Below are 23,070 nucleotides of genomic sequence, written 5' to 3' on the forward strand. Positions count from 1 at the left end.
CTCCAGCACCACCCGCGACCCCAAAGGGAATAAGCGGTAGAAAATGGATGGATGGATGTATATAATTTTATTTTATTTTTTTTACAAATGTACTTATATACATTTGTGTTTAGTGTTAAGACTTTAGGCACACACTGTAGAAGACAATTATTTATTTTTGTTGTTTACATTTAAAATATACAAAAATAAAAACATAAGTTAAAGCAATTGTACACTAAACACAAAATATTACATTTCCAGTGCAAAGTATAGCATGTATTATGCCTAAGTGCACTTTATTTTGTGCAACAAAACCACACTGAAAACAAACTAGGACCACGTCAGTTCTTCCAAGTGTAGCTGTAGTCCTCCATGGTGATCTGCATGAGCGCCGTCTTGCCGAGGCTGGGGGATTGCTGCAGCTGCTGGATGGAGGCGGGATGAAGGCCACATGCAGAAAGGTCCGCCGTCCCGTTTACACACTACAGAAACATATGAAACAATGGAAACGTGTTTTTTTCAAAACATTTGTGTTTTTGTTTTACCTGTTGCTTGGGGTTGTGCACGTTCATGATGGCTGTTGGCGTGTGAGTATGGAGAGTGGCTGAGAAGTTTCCTTTCTGTGCGGGTCCAAGCAAGGTGGTTATGGTGTGAAGAGAGGATGGCAGAATGGGTCCTTAATGATGACAAAAAAAACAGATTTCACAAATAGAGCTGGCTTAACCCACGGAGCCTTCAGCTACCTGCTATCTCCAGACAGCTGACGTTCTGGTAGGTAGAACCAACCTGGCTCTTCACGTTCACACAACGAGCCTGAAAGAACCATTTATAGAAGACATACAAGTTGAATTGTAATGTTTGACAGTATGCTACATTTTCCCTACTTCTCACTTGCACTTATGCACTGAAAAGACTAGTTTTGCGCATACCAAAACACGTGCAAACTTTATAGCACACGCAAAGCTGATCTATTAAATTTGTGCGCAGAGAATTGCATCTCAAAATAAAGCACAATCCATTTAGTGCATGGGTGTCAAACTCTGGCCCGCTGTGTAATTTCACTTGGCCCTTGAGGCGATATCAAATTAACACTAGAGCTGGCACGCCTATTCTCCCGGGAGTCTTCCAAACGCCAGCCAGCCATCACTGGACCAGTCACATAACATGTGCGGCTACTGCACGCACACAAATTAGAATGCAACGCATACTTCATCAACAGCAATGCAGGGTAGCCGAATAAAAAAACTTTTAACACTGTTAGAAATATACGCCACACTGTGAATCCACACCAAACCAGAACCCTTTGCAGCACTAACTCTTCCGGGACGCTACAAGGTATGTGTGTGTGGGGGGGAGGTGTGGTGGTAGCGGGGGTGTATTTTGTAGCTTCCCGGAAGAGTTAGTGCTGCAAAGGATTCTGGGTATTTGTTCTGTTGTGTTACGGTGCGGATGTTCTCCCGAAACGTGTTTGTCATTCTTGTTTGGTGTGGATTCCCAGTGTGGCGTATATTTCTAACAGTGTTAAAGTTTTTTATACTGGCACCCTCAGTGTAACCTGTATCGCTGTTGATGAAGTATACGTTGCATTCGGTCATGTGTGCGTAGTGAAGCCGCACATATCTTGTGACTGGGTCTGAATGATGTTAGAATGGATGAAAAGCGGGCATGACGATAGCTCGTAAAGTACGTTAAAGGTTAATTTGTTCAACCTTGGCCCGCGGCTTTGTTCAGTTTTAAATTTTGGCCCACTCTGTATTTGAGTTTGACACCCCTGATTTAGTGTGTCTGTCTTCATGAAGATGCAGAATATATACAGATCATCAGAACGCCCAAAAAAACTGGAAGGAAATAAAATTGTTCAGCACACGCAGTGTGATCTATCAAGACAGATCACAGTTCTGCAGGCATTATGTTGCGTCTTTGTTGAGTACGTCTGAAAAGTGCGTGCAAACTGGCAGTTGGGCACACGGCTGTGAGAAAAGAGGCGATCATGCTACAAAGACAGACGATGGACAGAATCATACGTACCGTATTTTTCGGACTATAAGTCACAGTTTTTTTCATAGTTTGGCCGGGCTCCAGTGCGATTTATATATGTTTGTTTCCTTCTTTATTATGCATTTTCGGCAGGTGCGACTTATACTCCGAAAAATACGGTATGCGTGTCAACATATTTGGCCTTTCAGCAATAGTTTTGATTTTTTAGCTGCTGACTGACTTAAGGGGTGGATTATAACAAATAAAAATGATGCTTTTGGGTGTCTGAAAAAAATGTAATGCTCTGCTGTTGAGATGGTCCACCTACATGCAGAGCACCGTCTGTGTGATAAAAATAATGTGTCTCGATCGCATTTTTATATTGCAAAAAAGGTGTTAACAGATTAGTAGGGACGGCGTGGCGAAGTTGGGAGAGTGGCCGTGCCAGCAACCTGAGGGTTCCTGGTTCGATCCCCATCTTCTACCAACATGTCCGTTGTGTCCTTGAGCAAGACACTTCACCCTTGCTACTGATGGGTCGTGGTTAGTGCCTTGCATGGCAGCTCCCGCCATCTGTGTGTGAATGGGTGAATGTGGAAATAAGTGTCAAAGCGCTTTGAGTACCTTGAAGGTAGAAAAGCGCTATACTAGGCTGACTATATTCTGAAATCCCAAAAAGAGGACACAAAAATGCGTGAAAATTAGCCAATGATACTCAGAACTTGCTTTAAAAATAAAATAATATATTTATTTAAATAAAGCATTTTTCCTCCTCTGTTGACAGCAGTGTTGGTGCTAGGAATTTTCAAAATGGGGTCCCAGGGACCCAATCAAGTCATAAAAATGGGGTCCCCCTTTTTTTTAGCGTTTTGAAAAAAAATTATAAACGTATGCATTATCCTGTTATATCTCACATTCTATATTGTGTTTTAGAAAAAGGTTGTCATAAACGTTAATTCATTAAAAAAAACAAATTAAAAAGAAAACAAATTTGTACACATATGTAAATGTATAGTTATAAACCTTCATTCATTTTCTTCTTTCCTTCTTGGATCTAAACTTTACCGCTGCTGGTAGTTTTTTCTATGTTTTTATTTACTAAGTTGTAGGTGTATTTATTTAAGTATAAAAGTGTAAAAAAGTGTTTTGCTTGGGTCATGAAATAATGATAATGGTGTGCCAGGGCATACATACATTTTATATTTAACGCTTAAATCTCTGGAGTCTACATCAACTTCAGATCTATTCCTCATTTCAAAATGTTTTTATTTTGACAGCCCCTCGCGGTAAACTTGTCCGAGTGCAAACTGCGGCAGTAGTTGTCATTGATAAAACTTTTGGCGAATCAAAATAAAAACGCAATAAACGGGGACGGAAATTTGACCAGGCAAATATAAACAATACAAAACACTGGCGGAAAGCGATAATCGATACAATAAAAAAAAACAAGCAAACCGGGTGTCTTGTCTGTCTCTCCACTCCCTAATGTGGACCCAGACTTAAACAAGTTAAAAAGCGTATTCGGGTGTTACCAATTAGTGGTCAATTGTACGGAATATGTACCGTACTGTGCAATCTACTAATAAAAGTTTCAATCAATCAAAAAATCCCACGCTGTCTCTACCCCTCCCTCACGAATGCTGCTGCTTGCGCACACCTTCACAATTTGTTTTGTTTTCAACCCCTTCTTAACCCTGAACGTACATTGAAGATACACGCAACCCTAACTCAAAATGCCGGACATTTGAGGCATTTAAAGAAACTCCGCCCGGACAGCCCCGCAAAAGAGGACATGTCCGGGGAAAAGAGGACGTATGGTCAGTCTAGCTATACAAGTATAACCCATTCTACATGTAGTAAATGATAAATGATAAATGGGTTGTACTTGTATAGCGCTTTTCTACCTTCAAGGTACTCAAAGCGCTTTGACACTACTTCGCAAAATCATTTAAATAAAGGCGGTCTGCACCACTTTTTAATTGTCTTAGTCGATCACATGCAATACGCCCACTAATCGTACACGTAATTTTATAGTTTGCATGATATTTGGTTCTTAGTACATCAGGACCTTAATGTAAGTACTAAGTGCAACAACTGAGAAATGTTGTCCTGTGATGTCCACACCTTCAGTGAGTGCATGGCAGCGCCTCTAAAAGCGAGTGGCGCCAACAATGTCGGAGGAAGTCCCGCCTGAGAGCCGGCCGTGGCGACGATGCTCTTGCAGTTGATGAGGAAGTTGATGAGCGTGAAGGTGTGCGGTCCTTCTATGGACAGCACAGATTCAGGCTTGTGGTCCAGACTCACCGCTTGGCTCTCCTTGCGACTGGACACACAGTTATGGAGCATGTGGACACATAATGGGACACGGTGCCAGGTCAGTGTGAAGAGGATACAGTTGCATGGACACACGGTCCGGATTCTTGATCTTGTCCTGGACTCCTATTTGCTTTAGCCAGGAGAGGCTGCTGCCTCCATTTTCATTGTCGTCTTCACAACCAGCCCAACAGTCCTCATGCGCTGACCTATTGCAGTGGAAATGACAATCTTTAGGGTCTATTTAGGGATGTCCGATATTATCGGCCGATAAATGCGTTAAAATGTAATATCGGAAATTATCTGTATCGGTTTTTTTTTATTATCGGTATGGTTTTTTTGTTTTTTTTAATTAAATCAACATAAAAAACACAAGATACACTTACAATTAGTGCACCAACCCAAAAAAACTCCCTCCCCCATTCACACTCATTCACACAAAAGGGTTGTTTCTTTCTGTTATTAATACTCTGGTTCCTACATTATATATCAATACAGTCTGCAAGGGATACAGTCCGTAAGCACACATGATTATGCGTGCTGCTGGTCCACTAATAGTACTAACCTTTAACAGTTAATTTTACTAATTTTCATTAATTACTAGTTTCTATGTACCGTATTTTTCGGACTATAAGTCACAGTTTTTTTCATAGTTTGGCCGGGCTCCAGTGCGACTTATATATGTTTTTTTCCTTCTTTATTATGCATTTTCGGCAGGTGCGACTTATACTCCGAAAAATACGGTAACTGTTTTTGTATTGTTTTACTTTCTTCTTTATTCAAGAAAATGTTTTTAATTTGTTTATCTTATTTATTTTTTAAAGTACCTTATCTCCACCATACCTGGTTGTCCAAATTAGGCATAATAATGTGTTAATTCCACGACTGCATATATCTGTTGGTATCGGTAATTAAAGAGTTGGACAATATCGGAATATTGGATATCGGAATATTGGATATCGGCAAAAAGCCATTATCGGACATCCCCAGGTCTATTATTTTTACCTGAATACATTATAACGCTATTCATTTTTGAGGGGTATCCAACAATGGTCAAATCAACTTTATGATCAAAACAGCCACTAATAGTTTACATTATTACAAGCAATCTGATTTGGTGCTACCCGTTTACTCTAGCTCAGGGGTCACCAACTTTTTGGAAGCCGGGTGCTACTTCTTGAGTCCTGAGTAATAGCAATGGCATTGAAGGAGTTGAGTGTGTACAACATGGTGTTAGTTCTAATGAAGCACAGACATTCGCGTGCCACGCTGTCACGGCCCAGACGCACACCAGTGCGCAATCATATGGGAGCCGCGCTGAGCGCACCTCCAAGCGCGTCTCGCTGCCGGCGACGGCCGGGTATGGGCCCGACGCTCCAGCGCCATCCATTTTCAGGGCTAGTTGATTCGGCAGGTGGGTTCTTACACACTCCTTAGCGGGTTCCGACTTCCTTGGCCACCGTCCTGCTGTCTATATCAACCAGGGTGAGCCCCACCCCTTTCGTGAACGCACTGCGCGCGGAGTGACCCCTGTTACGCGCCCCAGGCAACAGGGGTGGCGGGCAGGTTAGCTGCGCGGGCAGGTAAGCTGCGCGGGCGGAGTGACCCCTGTTACGAGCCCCCAGGTAAGCTGCTTACCTGCTGCGCGTGACGCCGGCTGCGGCGAAGGCGGACGAGGCGGGGTGTCGGTGCGGTGGGCGCGGTGGTGACCCTGGACGTGCGTCGGGCCCTTCTCGCGGATGTCCATCTCTTCTTCTTTTTTTTCTTCTGTTGTGGCATATGCTGCAGGTGCCTGCTTGTTTTTCGTATGTGGGTAACAACATTTAACTATGTATATATATTTCCGAATTGGTTTAACTGCCACCCGCCTGAATCTATTTAAAATCTTTTTTATTTTTTATTTCAACCGCCCGACCCGACCCGCGGATAAAATCTAATTTTTTTAAATTTCATCCGCCCGATCCGTGGATAATCCGCGGACTCCGCGGTTGTGCCCGCAAACCGCGCATCTCTAGCGTGCACACTGTGGTCATACCAGCAGCACATTTGTCTCAAACCTGACATAACAATTGAAATGTCTTATTATTATAATCAAGTGACAGTAGTCAATTTCAAGAGATTATTTTCTAATATATGTGATTTGGCCCACTTAGATATTGTTGTTTTTTTTTAATTCAGCTATGCACTATAGTATTTTATGCCTGGGTGGGGGTCTGGCTTTGGAAAGATTGTGTACCCCTTTCAGAGATCACATTTAGTTCCCCTTAAAACATTCACATGTTGCACGAGATGAAGTGTTTATTAACTTTCTGTCCGTAAAATAAATATTTTTATTAGCAATTATGTAGTGCTGTAACATCATTTCATGATTAATATCCAAAAAATAACATTCTTAACAAATGACAGTAGAATAAGCACACTGATTGAGGAGTCATAGTAAAACGACCTGAAATTTACACTTTACATGTAGTGTTGGAGTTGTCCAACTTTTTGTGTGGCCATAAACGCACCAGTGGCTAATTGCCATAGTGTATGTGTTGGTGCAGGTGAGCGAGAGAGCAAGCAGCTGCTGTTGATATAACAGATGACAAAGAGTTGCTTTTGGCTTGGTTTGTACGGTAGACAACGACCAGTTTTGCTAGATAAAAGTATTTTACACATTGTTTTGGTGTGGTTATGGCAGACAAACAATTTCGCTAAATAAAGGGACCGATGGAATTCCTGTCCTCCTTTAAGTGTCTCCACAGACGTTACAATAATTTAAGTGTTGACAAACATTGTTTTTATCTGTTGTGGCCGCCTTTCGTCACCTGTTACTCACAGTTGCGTTGCAAAATCATACAAAACAAACAATTTGTTTATTTTGTTTAGAGTGGGATTTGATTTTTTGCGCGGCATAGATTTGCTGTGCGCAGAGGACACGTGAGCAGTGCGTACTTTAGAGGGAAGGTTGCTCATGGGTGACTGCCAAGGTTTTGTCTTGCGCACTCTTGCAGTACAGTTGTGGTAAAGAAGGAGTTGAGCCGGAAGGCAAAACTCAACTTTTCAGTCGATCCATGTTCCCATCCTCATATATGGTCATGAGCTTTGGGTTATGACCTAAAGGCCAAGATCACGGGTACAAGCGGCCAAAATGAGTTTCCTCCGTCGGGTGGCTGGGGCTCTCCCTTCAAGATAGGGTGAGGGGCTCTGTCATTCGGGAAGAGCTTTAAGTAAAGCCTCCACATCGAGAGGAACCAGGGGAGGTGGTTCGGGCATCTGGTCAGAATGCCGCCTGAACGCCTTCCTGGGAAGGTGTTAAGAGCATGTTCGACTGGCAGGAGACCACAGATAAAACCCAGGACAGGGTGGAGAGATTAAGTCTCCCAGCTGGCCTGGGAATGTGTCAGGATCCCCAAAGAAGAGCTGGACGAAGTAGCTGGGGAAAGGAAAATCTGGGTTTCTCTGCTTAGGCTGCTGCCCCCGCAACTCAAACTCAGATAAGCAGAAAAAGATGGATGTATGGATGCTTCCAGTACGAATATTAAAAGTTCATATATATTAAACACATTTTTATGTTTTTTCCCCCTAAAACTGTCATTTTCAACTCACATAGGGCTGGGCGATATACTCGATATATCGCGGGTTTGTCTCTGTGCAATATAGAAAATTACTATATTGTAATATTCGAGTAAACATTCTTACGCAGTAGCTTTTAGCTGCGGGCATTACACTACATGCGTTTCCCACTCTTTCTTGTCTCTCCTTCTCACAGAGACGTAAAACAAGCGCACCTTCTTACATACGTCACGTGTGCAACGTCACACGCTTCCGCGGAGCAGACAGGTAGCGACATGGTAACGTAACGTTAACTGTGATGCTAACGGTGAGGTGCGGGTGGTAATACGAGAGAGAGAAGGTGCGAATCTGGTAACAAATGGAAGAATTAATTACCAAGAAAAACAGCACGGGATCCATTGTCCGGCGGTGGTTTGGCTTCAAGCGGGAATATGTTCAACATTTATGCGGCAAAAGCATTGTTACAAAAAGTAGCAGCACTGCTAATGTAGCATCATTTGAAAAGTTACCCGCTAGAGCAGTGGTTCTCAAATGGGGGTACGCGTACCCCTGGGGGTACCGTATTTTCCGCACTATAAGCCGCACCTAAAAACCACAAATTTTCTCAAAAGCTGACAGTGCGGCTTTTAACCCGGTGCGCTTTATATATGGATAAATATTAAGATTCATTTTCATAAAGTTTCGGTCTCGCAACTTCGGTAAACAGCCGCCATCTTTTTTCCCGGTAGAACAGGAAGCGCTTCTTCTTCTACGCAAGCAACCGCCAAGGTAAGCACCCGCCCCCATAGAACAGGAAGCGCTTCTTCTTCTACTGTAAGCAACCACCCGCCCGCGTAGAAGAAGAAAAAGCGCGCGGATATCACCGTACGTTTCATTTCCTTTGTGTGTTTACATCTGTAAAGACCACAAAATGGCTCCTACTAAACGACAGGGATCCGGTTCATGAAAAGACGCAATCTCTCCATCCGCACACGGATTACTATTTCACAGCAACTGATATTCCTGTGAACCGCACTGTGGAACGGGAGCACGTACGGTGAATATTCGCACCACAGGGAATGAGAAGTCATCCTTCACTGTGGTTCTAGCTTGCCATGCTAATGGCCAGAAACTTCCACCCATGGTGATATTCAAAAGGAAGACCTTGCCAAAAGAGACCTTTCCAGCCGGCGTCATCATAAAAGCTAACTCGAAGGGATGGATGAAGAAAAGATGAGCGAGTGGTTAAGGTAAGTTTAAGTTTACGCGAAGAGGCCGGGTGGCTTTTTTCACGCAGCTCTGTCCATGTTGATATACGTATGTTTGTGATTGCACATTTGCGTACATTTTGGGAGTGAACAGAGTTGTTAGAACGCTGGTTTTTAATATATTATTAAAGTTTGACTGACCTATCTGACTGTTTTTTTGACATTCCTTTAGCGCAGTTAGATGCGGCTTACAACACCGGGCGGCTTATAGGTGGACAAAGTTTTGAAATATGCCCTTCAATGAAGGCGCGGCTTTTAACCCAGGGCGCCTTATGGTGCGGAAAATACGGTACCTGTATGTCATTGACCACACTCATAGCCATGCCCCACCACTAGAGATGTCCGATAATGGCTTGTTTGCCAATATCCGATATTCTAATATTGTCCAACTCTTAATTACCGATTCCGAGATCAACCGATACCAATATATAAAGTCGTGGAATTAACACATTATTATGGCAAATTTTGTTGTGATGCCCCGCTGGATGCATTAAACAATGTAACAAGGTTTTCCAAAATAAATCAACTCAAGTTATGGAAAAAACATGGCATCTGCCATATTTATTATTGAAGTCACAAAGTGCATTCTTTTTTTTAACATGCCTCAAAACAGCAGCTTGGAATTTGGGACATGCTCTCCCTGAGAGAGCATGAGGAGGTTGAGGTTGGGGTTGGGGGCGTAGCGGGGGGTGTATATTGTAGCGTCCCGGAAGAGTTAGTGCTGCAAGGGGTTCTGGGAATTTGTTCTGTTGTGTTTATGTTGTGTTACGGTGCGGATGTTCTCCTGAAATTTGTTTGTCATTCTTGTTTGGTGTGGGATCACAGTGTGGCGCATATTTGCAACGGTGTTAAAGTTGTTTATACGGCCACCCTCAGTGTGACCTGTATGGCTGTTGACCAAGTATGATTTGCATTCACTTTTGTGTATGAAAAGCCAAAGATATTATGTGACTGAGCCGGCACGCAAAGGCAGTGCCTTTAAGGTTTATTGGCGCTCTGCATCTCTTTACGTCCGTGTACACAGCGGCGTTTTAAAAAGTCATAAATGTTACTTTTTGAAACCGATACAGATAACTTTGAAACCGATACCGATAATTCCCGATATTACATTTTAAAGCATTTATCGGCCCATAATATAGGCAGCCCGATATTATCGGATATCTCTACCCACCACCACATATTTACTGGCAATCTAGGATAAACCTGTAATGTATACCGGAATATTTGTGTAAAATGCGTGTTTTAATAAAGAAATCAAAAAAATATTAAATATCTTACTCTTGCTGCTGCTCCTTACAAGGATTCTGTTGCTCACCGGTCTTCTTCCTTTCATCCAAGAGAGGCATACTGAACTCGATGCCTGACACAGGCCAACAGTGGCCACAACAAAGACAAAAGTTATTAAAATGATAAAAAAATAATGGAAATAGAAGCAGCAAATGCAACAACTCACCTTCAGCCTCCATTGCCTCCCGCAGGCCTCTAGCTGTGGGAGAAATCAGAGCAGTGATGCTGCTTGAACCTGCCAGACCTGCTGTCCTGAACAACACTGTGAACTGACAAGTAGCACCAGCATAGTGGGGAAAGAAAATATTTGTCAGCAGTACATTCACTGAATCTACTACCATATATATTATCTCAATTTATGAACACTAGCAAGATGGCAACTCTGAGGTATTCATGTATAAAATAAAGGTAAAATGTGTCCGTTTATGTATTGAAGTTGATATTTGTGCAGCATTTCTTGAATTAGAAGACAAAAGTCATACCTGATAAGCGCACACATAGAAGTAAGGACACAGCCTGGACTTTAGTAGACTGTAAAGCGACGAAAGACTGGCTGACCTACACCGACATACAGAAACAATTTGATGTTTGCATTTCTGGGCACCTGAACCTTGACGCCTCGCTTCCTCACCATTCATTCATCAGACTCTGCTGCAGTGTAGCGTCTTGTGCCCAGGGGGCGCTTGTGCCTGTGAACCTTCTATTGGCATTCATCCTGGGGAACAAGGGCACCCATGGCAGGCTGGGATGCTGCCAGTAGATTAGGCTTTGCTGAAAAGCACAGCGGAGCTCGCTGCAAGACCTTGGATCCTGTAGGAAGAAACAGTAATCTCAATACAACATAGAGTTCTTAAAAAGGTTTGGCAGAAAAGGATGGAGACCTGTAGACTGTGAGGTAAAGTGATGAATTGTGTTCGGCAGTGCTGACTCAGCCCTAACGCTTCCTCTTGAGCTTTGGGCTGCTCAGACCAAGACAATGACCGCAAAGACGAAAAGAGGAGGCGGGTCTTCAAGCTCCAGTCAGGTGGATACTCTGAGCAGAGAGAAGCTTCTATGGAGAGAGGAGCAATGGCCTGCGGACTCTTGATGAAGAGACATGTCAAGTCACATTAATATACTGGAACTTTATGGGAAAAACACAAAAGTTTATCATGATGTAGAAAAAAACACTACAAATACACCCTTTCTTGTGCATTCCTGACACTTAAATGTGATTGTGCCATATCCTCTGAAGTAGACATTTTTGTTTTGCATGACAGGGGTATTTCTGACGATATCTGAAAGTGACAAAAATCAATTGTCCACTGCAGAGGACACTGGTTCTCAGGATAATAAAAAAAAGCCTGTATTGTAAATTATGATGCTTCTGTTTATTATTTAATGAGTTTAACTAATAAAAATACATAAAATCCGAGCCGCATGGTGTAACCTGAACTTTAACTATGCGGACATCATTCCTGCACAGCCTTTGCAATAGAGCGCACATGAGAGTGGTGTTGTGTGGATTGTCTGTGAGATGGGTGGTGACAAACAGTGTGAAGTTTTTTTTTATTAATGCACACATGTTAAAAATGTGCATTTATTAAAAAAAAGTAGAAAAAGTAATTTTTCCTGAAATACAAATTCAGGCGGGCAGCACCGTGACACAGGGGTTAGTGCATGTGCCTCACAATACGAAGGTCCTGAGTTCAACCCCGGGCTCGGGATCTTTCTGTGTGGGGTTTGCATGTTCTCCTCGTGACTGCGTGGGTTCCCTCCGGGTACTCTGGCTTCCTACCACCTCCAAAAACATGAACCTGCGGTTGATTGGCAGAACTAAATTGGCCTTAGTGTGTGAATGTTGTCTGTCTAGCTGTGTTGGCCCTGCGATGAGGTGGCGACTTGTCCAGGGTGTACCCTGCCTTCTGCCCGAATGCAGCTGAGATAGGCTCCAGCACCTCCCGCGACCCCGAAAGGGACAAGCGGTAGAAATGGATGGATGGACAAATTGAGGCAATAAAGTGTGTTTTTATCAAACGAACTGATCGATACATTACTTGATAAAATAATCAATAGCTGCAGCCCTAATTACGGGGATTAAATAGACGATAAGAAAAAAAACACCAAACGAGCCTGATAGAATTGTTGTCCAAAGGCATCGTCAATCTCTTTAAAGCAGTCCCGCACACACAGAGAAATTGACACCGCTGTCCTGGCTCTACCCACTAATGGCTCTCATTTATCAACTTGGAAGAAGAGCGATCATATAATTTAATTGGCTTTGGACGATGCACACGATAGAATTAACATATCATGGATGAGTTTGGACTTAGGAGGGGAACAGGGATACCGAAAGTAAGTTTATGCAAGCATAGGTACAACTCCTGAGAGTTCCCGGCCGTGATTGAAACCAGGGTTTCCCACACATTCATTTATTTGTGGCGGCCCGCCACGATAGAATTACGTCCGCCACAAATGGATTTTTCGGCTTTTGACTCGCTCTACCGCTCATAAAAGCAATGAGACTCTGTCTGTGAATGGAGCTTGTAGTTACAACACCGGTGCAGTAGGTGGCGGTAGCCTACTATGCATTGTAACTCGCCAATAGCAATTCATTCACCTTGTGCGCCAGAAGAAGAAGAAGAAGAAGAAGAAGAGGACGGAACGGACCGACCGGATGAAAATACGAGGGTAAGACGTCCTGGCGTTTCACCGACGTGAGCAGCCTGACGCTGCTTTATTAACATCGCCGCTGTTTGCTCGGGGGGCGGGGCAGACGCACGTAGTAACAGTCAGGTGTTTTCATTCGACGAGCTAACGTGTCCAGGTTATAACCCTGTTGTCAATATACACACGTGGAGACGGTGCTTCAGATATTGCATTAATACTGGAGCTAAATTGTCCACTGTCCATTGCAGCATGTGAATGCAATGAAAAGAATAAAATCTGAGCCAAGCAGCTCTTAAAAAGCTGTCCAGGTTAATGTTTTGGCCATTAAAGGCCCTTCATTTCAAGATGTCAACTGTGATTAGGCTTTAAACAGGTGGCTGACCTGTTCAGATGAGTGTAACTGCTACTGGTCAAATAATGTGAAATAGCATTTAATTTTACATGTATGCAATGTCATTTAAATGTAATTACCGTATTTTCCGCACTATAAGGCGCACCTAAAAACCACAAATTTTCTCAAAAGCTGACAGTGCGCCTTGTAACCCGGTGCGCTTTATATATGGATAAATATTAAGATTCATTTTCATAAAGTTTCGGTCTCGCAACTTCGGTAAACAGCCGCCATCTTTTTTCCCGGTAGAACAGGAAGCGCTTCTTCTTCTACGCAAGCAACCGCCAAGGTAAGCACCCGCCCCTATAGAACAGGAAGCGCTTCTTCTTCTACTGTAAGCAACCACCCGCCCGCGTAGAAGAAGAAAAAGCGCGCGGATATTACCGTACGTTTCATTTCCTTTGTGTGTTTACATCTGTAAAGACCACAAAATGGCTCCTACTAAGCGACAGGTATCCGGTTCATGAAAAGACGCAATCTCTCCATCCGCACACGGATTACTATTTCACAGCAACTGATATTCCTGTGAACCGCACTGTGGATACAACGGGAGCACGTACGGTGAATATTCGCACCACAGGGAATGAGAAGTCATCCTTCACTGTGGTTCTAGCTTGCCATGCTAATGGCCAGAAACTTCCACCCATGGTGATATTCAAAAGGAAGACCTTGCCAAAAGAGACCTTTCCAGCCGGCGTCATCATAAAAGCTAACTCGAAGGGATGGATGAAGAAAAGATGAGCGAGTGGTTAAGGTAAGTTTAAGTTTACGCGAAGAGGCCGGGTGGCTTTTTTCACGCAGCTCTGTCCATGTTGATATACGATTCCATGCGCGCCCACATCACGCTGGTTTTAATATATTATTAAAGTTTGACTGACCTATCTGACTGTTTTTTTGACATTCCTTTAGCGCAGTTAGATGCGGCTTACAACACGGGGCGGCTTATAGGTGGACAAAGTTTTGAAATATGCCGTTCATTGAAGGCGCGGCTTATAACCCAGGGCGCCTTATGGTGCGGAAAATACGGTATAGATAATAATAATAATAAATACTGTGTAGTGTTGTAAATAGTCAACGGGAATGATTTTAGTAAGATATAAGCCATGAGCACTGGCTCCTGCATGTGTTGAGCTGCTGCCGCTTAAGGTTAGACGGCACTGTACATAGAGCGGTTCTGTTAGTAATAAATTCTAATGTTGGATGTTCACTCCTTCACACAGATGAGTATAGAAAAATATTTCCAACGGCCGAAAAGGGCTCGACTTGGAGAGGAGGTATTATCAAAACGGTGTATACCAGGGGTGTCAAACTCAAATACAGAGTGAGCCAAAATTTAAAATTGAACAAAGCCGCGGGCCAAGGTTGAACAAATTAACCTTTTAATAGGGACCCAAACAAGTTTTGCATTAAATATTGAACAAGCAAGGCTTATATAACTTTATAGTGACATGCAAACTCCATCCATCCATCCATTTTCTACCGCTTATTCCCTTTGGGGTCGCGGGGGGCGCTGGAGCCTATCTCAGCTACAATCGGGCGGAATGCAAAATTGAGTTTCAAATAATAATAATAATAATAATTAAAAAATATCAATGGCATATCAAATACAATTTAAATAAAAATTGAATGCCTCTTTTCTATTTGCAGCCTTCTGAGGTAAATATCAACATTAACTTTTTCCACAGGCTAGTAAATTTGAAAATAAAATAACAATGAGTAGGCTAAAGTTAAATTATTTAGTATGCACTAATTAAAGGGGCAGAGCTTTAAGAGACATTTTAGCTTTTATATTTTATAAGATATATTTTTTGTAAGAACCACAATTAATATACTTCAGTGAATAACTACCGGTAATTGTTCAAATCTGTATATAAAAATGTACATAAAGTGTTGTAATTATATTCCAACTCCGCGTTCTTCTTGGTCATCGCCCCCCCCCCGGGCGGCCGGCCACACCACCGCAAATAGATGCCTGTCCTGTGGGAAACACTGTGAAACCCAAAACTACCTTGCAGTGTGTAACATGCCAACATGCACCTGGTATAAAAGGACTGCAGTAGAAATTGATAAAGTTGGGGGAAACAATGGATTTTAGATGCGTTGCAATTCGGACCTTGACGATTATAGAATTGATTAGTAAACGTCAATAATCAATCTATTTATTGTACAATTTGGCTGACTCAGAGAGATCTGACCAGCTCCTTTACTAGAAGGCACGTATGTTTCAATTTTGCACACATTTTCATTCAATTAATAATCCATCCATTTTCTTCCGCTTATCCGAGGTCGGGTCGCAGAGGCAGCAGCCTAAGCAGAGAAGCCCAGACTTCCCTCTCCCCAGCCACTTCGTCCAGTTCTTCCCGGGGGATCCCGAGGCGTTCCCAGGCCAGCCGGGAGACATAGTCTTCCCAAAGTGTCCTGGGTCTTCCCCTTGGCCTCCTGCCGGTCGGGTGTGCCCCAAACACCTCCCTAGGGAGGCGTTCGGGTGACATCCTGACCAGATGCTCAAACCACTTCATCTGGCTCCTCTCAATGTGGAGGAGCAGCGGCTTTACTCTTGAGTTCCTCCCGGATGACAGAGCTTCTCACCCTATCTCTAAGGGAGAGACCCGCCACCCGGCGAAGGAAACTAATTTCGGCCGCTTGTACCCGTGATCTTGTCCTTAACAATATCAATTAATAATCATGGGAATTAATTTACCCGTTTCTTATTACAAATGAATTGGGGTTGTTTTTAAATTAAAAGTGATAAACGCTTATTTAGTGAAACAAAAATAAATGTAAAACCGCATCAGTATGTATAAATTAAAGGTGTATCAATAATTTATTTTTAATTGAATCAGAGTTCTTGAATGGTGAGGTGCCCAAAGATTCCCACCTCTAAAATTGACACATTTGTTTTGTGTAAATGTACCTTCAACAGCAGCGGCGTTTCAACGTTTCCTTCGCTTTCCTCAAACAGAGAGTCATCTTCAGAACCAGGCGAACACTGCAGGGATCATGGAAAAGATGAGCACACATGAAAAAAATATACCGGTACATGGAAAAAAGTAAAAAGGTCTTTTTTAAAAAAAATACAAATTCACATCGTGGGTTTTGCATCTTCTTCACCGCACACTAACAATACTAGTGATAATAATATTCAGAACTTAGAGCAGGGGTGTCTTTCCCAATGAGGGTCACATAATTCATTTGAATACAAGTTAGTCCTGGGCATGACGTTAAGGTGGATCCGGCAGTGGAGGCTCCTCTATAGGGTCTTGGGGCACTAGGACAGTGTTTTTCAACCTTTTTTGAGCCAAGGCACATTTTTTTCACTGAAAAAATCCAGAGGCACACCACCAGCAGAAAACATGAAACTCAGTAGACAATAAAAAGTCGTTGTCGCAATTGTTGGATATGAATTTAAACCATAACCAAGCATGCATCAATATAGCTCTTGTCTCAAAGTAGGTGTACAGTCATGACCTGTCACATCACACCGTGACTTATTTTGAGTTTTTTGGTTATGCTCCTGTGCATAGTGTGTTAGTTCTTGTCTTGCACTCCTATTTTGGTGGCTTTTCCTGTTTTTTGGTATTTTCCTGTTGCAATTTCATGTCTTCCTTTAAACGCTATTCCCCGTACCTGCTTTGTTTTCGCAATCAAGAATATTTAAGTTGTCGCTATCTTTTTTTGTCTGGTCATTGTTGATTGTCATGTCATGTATGTATGTACTTTGTGCACGCCGTCCATGCTCCACAGTAAGTCTTTGCTGTCGTCCAAAATTCTGTTTTTGTTTACTTTGTCGCCAGTTCAGTTTTAGTTTCGTTCTGCATAGCCACCCCTAAACTTTAATGCCTTTTCTTAGGGGCACTCACCTTTTGTTTATTTTTGGTTTAAGCATTAGATACCTTTTTACCTCGACGCTGCTCCCACTGCCGTCTGCATATTGTGATCACAACAAACCATCGATGTCTCACACGACCTGTTCCCGACATCTACGAAGCAATTAGCTACAAGCTTCCACCTACTGATATTGAGGAGAATAACACGGTTACTCTGCCGAGCTCTAGACAGCACAGACACTCAACAACGGCACATTATTTGCGGATTATAATTACTGGTTTGCAAAAAATATTTTTAACCCAAATAGGTGAAACTACATAATCTCCCACGGCACACCAGACTGTATCTCACGGCACACTAGTGTGCCGCGGCACAGTGGTTGAAAAACACTGCACTAGGAGGTTAACCACTTTACTACTGTTACCCCAGGTGGCCCTTGGCAAAGGCCTAGTACCTGACTGCCCCCTAGCCAGAAATACGGTGAAGACCTCAACGGCGGAGCAGACGGAAGACTCAAACCGGATTGACGGACTGATCCGGAAAGCCGGCCAAACTATTGGCACGCAGTTGGAGGCGTTTGTGTCAGTGAGGGACAGGAGGGCACTGGACAAACTGCTGGCCATCATGGACAATCCTGCCCACCCACTCCACCAGACAATTAAGGGACAGCGGAGTTCATACTCCAACAGGCTCCTTCAGCTTTGTTCCCACAGTGTTTGATTCAAGAACTCCTTCATTCCGCACTCCATCCAGTTGTATAATCACTCGCCATAAAGCAATAGATGATATCTGTCTATTACCTGACACCTTTCACATATACCGGTACTGTAATATTGTATTGCATGTACATGGTAATTGTTATATATTGTATATATGATATAGACTTAATATAATATAATGGATCAGTATATATAATATACTGTACGTATATTGTGTAAATATTACGTATATATGTTATATTTTATATCGCTATTTATACCTACATTGTCCTTTCCATCCTTGTAACTGAGCTACAGTGTGGAACAGTTTCCCTTGTGGATCATTAAAGTTTGTCCAAGTCTAAGTCTGTAGTTTTTAAGAACTACCACAACGGCTGCGATGGCGGAAGAAGGCTGCAGCAGAAAAGGGTCCCCAGTCGTCTTGGACTCCATGCCACTGGACCCTGACCCGATTCTGTCAAGGATTGTGTGGTGACTGTCTGTGCACCAGTCTCGCCACGTAAAACAAAGTCACGCGTAGGCATCCTCCATAAAGGGATACACTCCTACCAGGAGGATCGTCATACTCGTTCGAGTGACCGCCGATAATTAATACAAGTAAAGGGTTTGTGTGTGGTGCTCTCCACAATGCATTCAGCACACCTAAATCTCTCCTATGTGGGTCAGGATATGCTGAGCATAAAATAAATGAAAATAAATGTTTTTTTATTTTGCAGAATAGAATGATTGGCAACACTAAAATTGGCCTCAGTGTGTGAATGTTGTCCGTCTATCTGTGTTGGCCCTGTGATGAGGTAGCGACTTGTCCAGGGTGTACCCCGCCTTCCGCCCGATTGTAGCTGAGATAGGCTCCAGCGCCCCCGCGACCCCAAAGGGAATAAGCGGTAGAAAATGGATGGATGGAAAATAAATGTTTTTTTATTTTGCAGAATAGAATGATTGGCAACACTAAAATTGGCCTCAGTGTGTGAATGTTGTCCGTCTATCTGTGTTGGCCCTGTGATCAAGTCGCTACCTCATCACAGGGCCAACACAGATAGACGGACAACATTCACACACTGAGGCCAATTTTAGTGTTGCCAATCATTCTATTCTGCAAAATAAAAAAACATTTATTTTCCATCCATCCATTTTCTACCGCTTATTCCCTTCTGCCCGTGTGCAGCTGGGATAGGCTCCAGCACTAGGGATGATACTCGAAACGGTTCCCGGTTGTTCGATAAGAAAAGAACCGGGTCTTCGGACTCAAATCCCTTTTTGAGAACCGGTACCCGTTATCGAGACTACTATAGTAAAGAAAAAGAGTTGGTTCTTTATTTGAATCCCTGGGAACGAATCTCGTCCCGACAAAAAATGCCCCGTGTGACATCACAAGAAATGACGTCACGTAGCTCAGTCATTAGGCGCAGATAGGAAAAGTAGGAAAAAAATGGACCGGAAAAAGTGCTCCAAGGCATGGCCTCATTTCACCCAAAAAAAACGAGGAAGCGGCAATATGCAATTATTGCCAGGCTTCGCTCTCGTGTAAGCGGGGGAAGTACAACAAGCGTGTCGTGTCTTCTAAGCAGCGGCAGAGACGACGAAGAACGCCCCTCTTCTTCTGCCAGCTGCCCCAGTCCCAGCTACAGTGGCGGTGACGCCGGTGAGTAACTAACGTTAACTGTTGCCGGTTAATTTCCATATCTGCTCACTTGTAGTAATGTTACCTATGTCAACCAGGACTGCAGTAATGTTAGCGATACTAACGTTACCTAAGCATAGTCAGTGGCTAACAGTAACGTTAACGTGAGCCTTTTTGTATGTGTCTGATAACGTTAACGGTATCTTGTAATCTACACCACGACAGAGTTTGCAAGTCTGTCTAATAAACTAGTGCTTTCTTTATTTCTTTAGTTTATTTGGAACATGAACACACTTACAGTATAATACATCACAGTTGTATATCATTTCACTTTACAGGAGTAGGAAGAAGTAAAGCTTATTTAATCCTACCCCTTTCCCACTTCATAGCGTTTAAAAATATATACATCATTTACTGACCTTTTTATAATAAAATATCTGTGAACTAGTATATACAACAGTTTTGAAATATGTAATTAATTAATTCAGTCATTATTAATATACTGAGATGAAGAATATCTTATTTTCAATAAGGTTGAAAGTATTTCTCATAATTCTTCTTATTTGTACTTTGTAAGCACTATTCATTTGAACAACCTCTTAAACTGGATCATATCAGTACAATGTTTAACTTCTTTACTTAATTCATTCCATCATTTAATTCCACATCATTTTAGCTGTTTGCAATTTTGCCAAATCATCGAATTTTAATATTTTTGACTCAATGAATAAAGTGTTTGTATGTTCTCTATATCCAACATTATGTATCAGTCTAATTGATCTTTTTTGTAACACGATTAACGGATGTAGCGCACATTTGTAGTTATTTCCCCACTTTTCTGCGCAATAACTCAGATATTGTAATACTATAGTAGCGAGCAGTAGAGAATGTGAAGTGATTTGTTAAACCAAATATTGTGTGTTTTTTTTTCCATATACAACAACCTATCTGGATTCGATAAGAGAATCGATAAGGAATCGGTTCGAGAAGAGGATTCGATAATAGGCTCGAACTCGATCATTTCTTATCAAACATCATCCCTATCCAGCACCCCCCGCGACCCCATAAGGGACAAGCGGTAGGAAAATGGATGGATGGATATCGACTTAAAAGAGCAGGTGCAAAAACAAAGAAAACCTCCACTGGGAAGCCACAATTCAAACCCATAGTTAGCTATGCTACACTCCATTATTAATAATAACTTTACTGACATTTTCCTGTCGTTGAAGTCTTTCCAACAACGACACCTCGTCCACATATTCTGTTTCGGTCGTCGCCATCTTGTCGTTTTCGTCGTGAATGAGCCGCCTCTTGCTGGGAGTGGATGTGTTGTCTATGTTGGCGAAAGGGTTCCTGCGTTTCACCGAAGCCACTTTGTTAAAAAGAGGACCAGGAGCAAAGGGCCGACATGACGGCGGCGACGACGAGCTTTGTCCGCTGGCTCCGCTTGGGCTGGAAGAAGAAGCTTCGCTCCGCGCTCTTTTCCTTCGCATTCGCATGATTTCCGAAGGCCGCTTGAAGCTGGGAGAATAGCCTGACGCGTCAGACATTTTGTCAACTATTTACTGGATCGAATATTTTTGAAATGATCCGATACATATGTTAATAATCCACACGCTCGTCGGTAGTTTACAAATCTGGCGCTTCTTTTTCTTCTTCGCCGTCTTCTTCTTCTCGTGTATTTGTTGACACATGTCAGAGCAGCTGTTATGTGCATGGCCGCCATCTCCTGGGCTGGAGTGGGAAAGGAATGTATGCCATAATACTACAAAACGAAAAAAAAAATGATATTGACGACGATAAACGTAAGCGTAATACTATCCTGATATTTTAATGTAAAAAATGGAAACCCAATTTTGTTTAATCAATAACGGATTATTTTCTGTTATGCGCCCTCTAGTAAAACGGCGTCGCCTACGCAAGTTACGTGACGCGAGAGCATACGTCAGCCTTTAGGGCAGACCTGGGCAAATCAAGGCCCGGGGGCCACATGCGGCCCGTTAAGTTTTTCAATCTGGCCCGCTGGACATTGCTATATAATTTGTTTAGATCTTTAGGATGGAAAGTGTAGCTGCCATTATGATGTGCAGTAATGTTTTCTAATGACCGTAAGTCTTCAACTATACAAAGTATTTCAATGGTTGGATTCTGCACTTTTGCATGGTATACTAGTTTCTATGGTAATCTAATTAGTTACTATGGTAATCTACGTCACAGCAGCTCAGATGAGGCACCAAGCAGTGTGGGCGGGAAGCGTTTCCACAGACGCGGAAAGTTCTAAAGCTTAGTGATATATCAGATATATCAGATTGTAGGCGGGTTTATTTTGTACCCTTCGCGTTCATATTTCACTATTTGTTGCATTTTTGTTGCGTTTCACTTGATTGTAAAATATGTCGAACGAAAGGGGGTGTGACTGTCAAATTTTGTCAATATTCAGTGTTTTATCGTTCATAGAAAAATGTAAAATTCCATTACGTTTCTTAAGGCGGTCTGTCATAGTGTTTTTAGCATTCAATCAGACATTATTGTGAGGTTTTGTATTAGTGTCCCTAAAAATAGATATACCGGCCCCCAGACACATGCATTTTTTCCTGTAAATGTGGCCCCCGAGTCAAAATAATTGCCCAGGCCTGATTTAGAAAGAAAACATTTCGCACCTCTCCCTACTCTAATGGAGTGTAGCATCTTATTACATTAAATGCAACAAAAAAGACGTACATAAAGATACATTTAGCAACAAATTATAACTTTATAAACATTGTTTATTGGTCTGTAACAGAAAATATTTAAAGTGGATCAAGTTGCCTGAAAACAGTGCGTGTATGTAATGTGACAATTTTATTCGACTTCGATTTGACTTCTTGCTTTTCTGGTTTCTTTCGTGCTTAAATCCCAGGCGACAGCAACCGGACGTGACGTCACGTCACCAGCAACCCTGCAATTCGGTGGGTGGGCGGCATTACAGTGTAATTAAATGATGTGATCAACTTACACCACTAGATGTCACTGTGTCACGTGCATCAACGTTAAATGAAAAATGAATCATACATGGATTTTGTCAATTGGATGTTTAGATTTTTAAACAATTGTGAGTTTAAGATGTTTGAGAAAGAAGCATCCTTTTTCTATACTGTGTCCTTTCAGGGTCATCAGTGAGCTGCTGGAGCGGCCTATCCCAGCTGACCTCGGGGGACAGCTGGGGTTCATCCTGGACTGGTCAATCAATCAATCGATCGATCAATCAATCAATCAATCACAACCTTATTAATAGCACATTTCACACACGGGCAACAAAGTGTTCAAAGCAGTTATATATATATATATATATATATATATATATATATATATATATATATATATATATATATATATATATATATATATATATATATATATATATATATCGGATTTGCGGTCTCATGTTTTGGACACTCGGGTGAAGAGAGGGGCGGAGCTTTCTACCGATCACCACCTGGTGGTGAGTTGGCTGCGATGGTG

The 23,070-nt window shown here is 42.3% G+C and overlaps 1 protein-coding gene across 1 annotated transcript; it reads right to left on the bottom strand.

Annotated features, from left to right (window-relative positions):
* Window positions 1–55: 55 nt before the first annotated feature.
* LOC133618023 (protein downstream neighbor of son homolog) lies at window positions 56–21,249 on the bottom strand. Its single transcript, XM_061978483.1, has 12 exons — window positions 20,781–21,249; window positions 16,316–16,390; window positions 11,243–11,443; window positions 10,993–11,171; window positions 10,844–10,919; window positions 10,528–10,630; window positions 10,353–10,434; window positions 4,350–4,478; window positions 4,081–4,279; window positions 723–792; window positions 525–655; window positions 56–461 (listed from the first exon to the last, which is right to left on the bottom strand). Exons 1-12 carry the CDS (start codon window positions 21,117–21,119, stop codon window positions 321–323), a joined length of 1,725 nt encoding a protein of 574 aa, XP_061834467.1. The 5' UTR covers window positions 21,120–21,249; the 3' UTR covers window positions 56–320.
* Between the last annotated feature and the right edge of the window lie 1,821 nt (window positions 21,250–23,070).

The sequence above is a fragment of the Nerophis lumbriciformis genome, linkage group LG01 (genome assembly GCF_033978685.3).
Source record: "Nerophis lumbriciformis linkage group LG01, RoL_Nlum_v2.1, whole genome shotgun sequence".
Lineage (NCBI taxonomy): Eukaryota > Metazoa > Chordata > Actinopteri > Syngnathiformes > Syngnathidae > Nerophis > Nerophis lumbriciformis.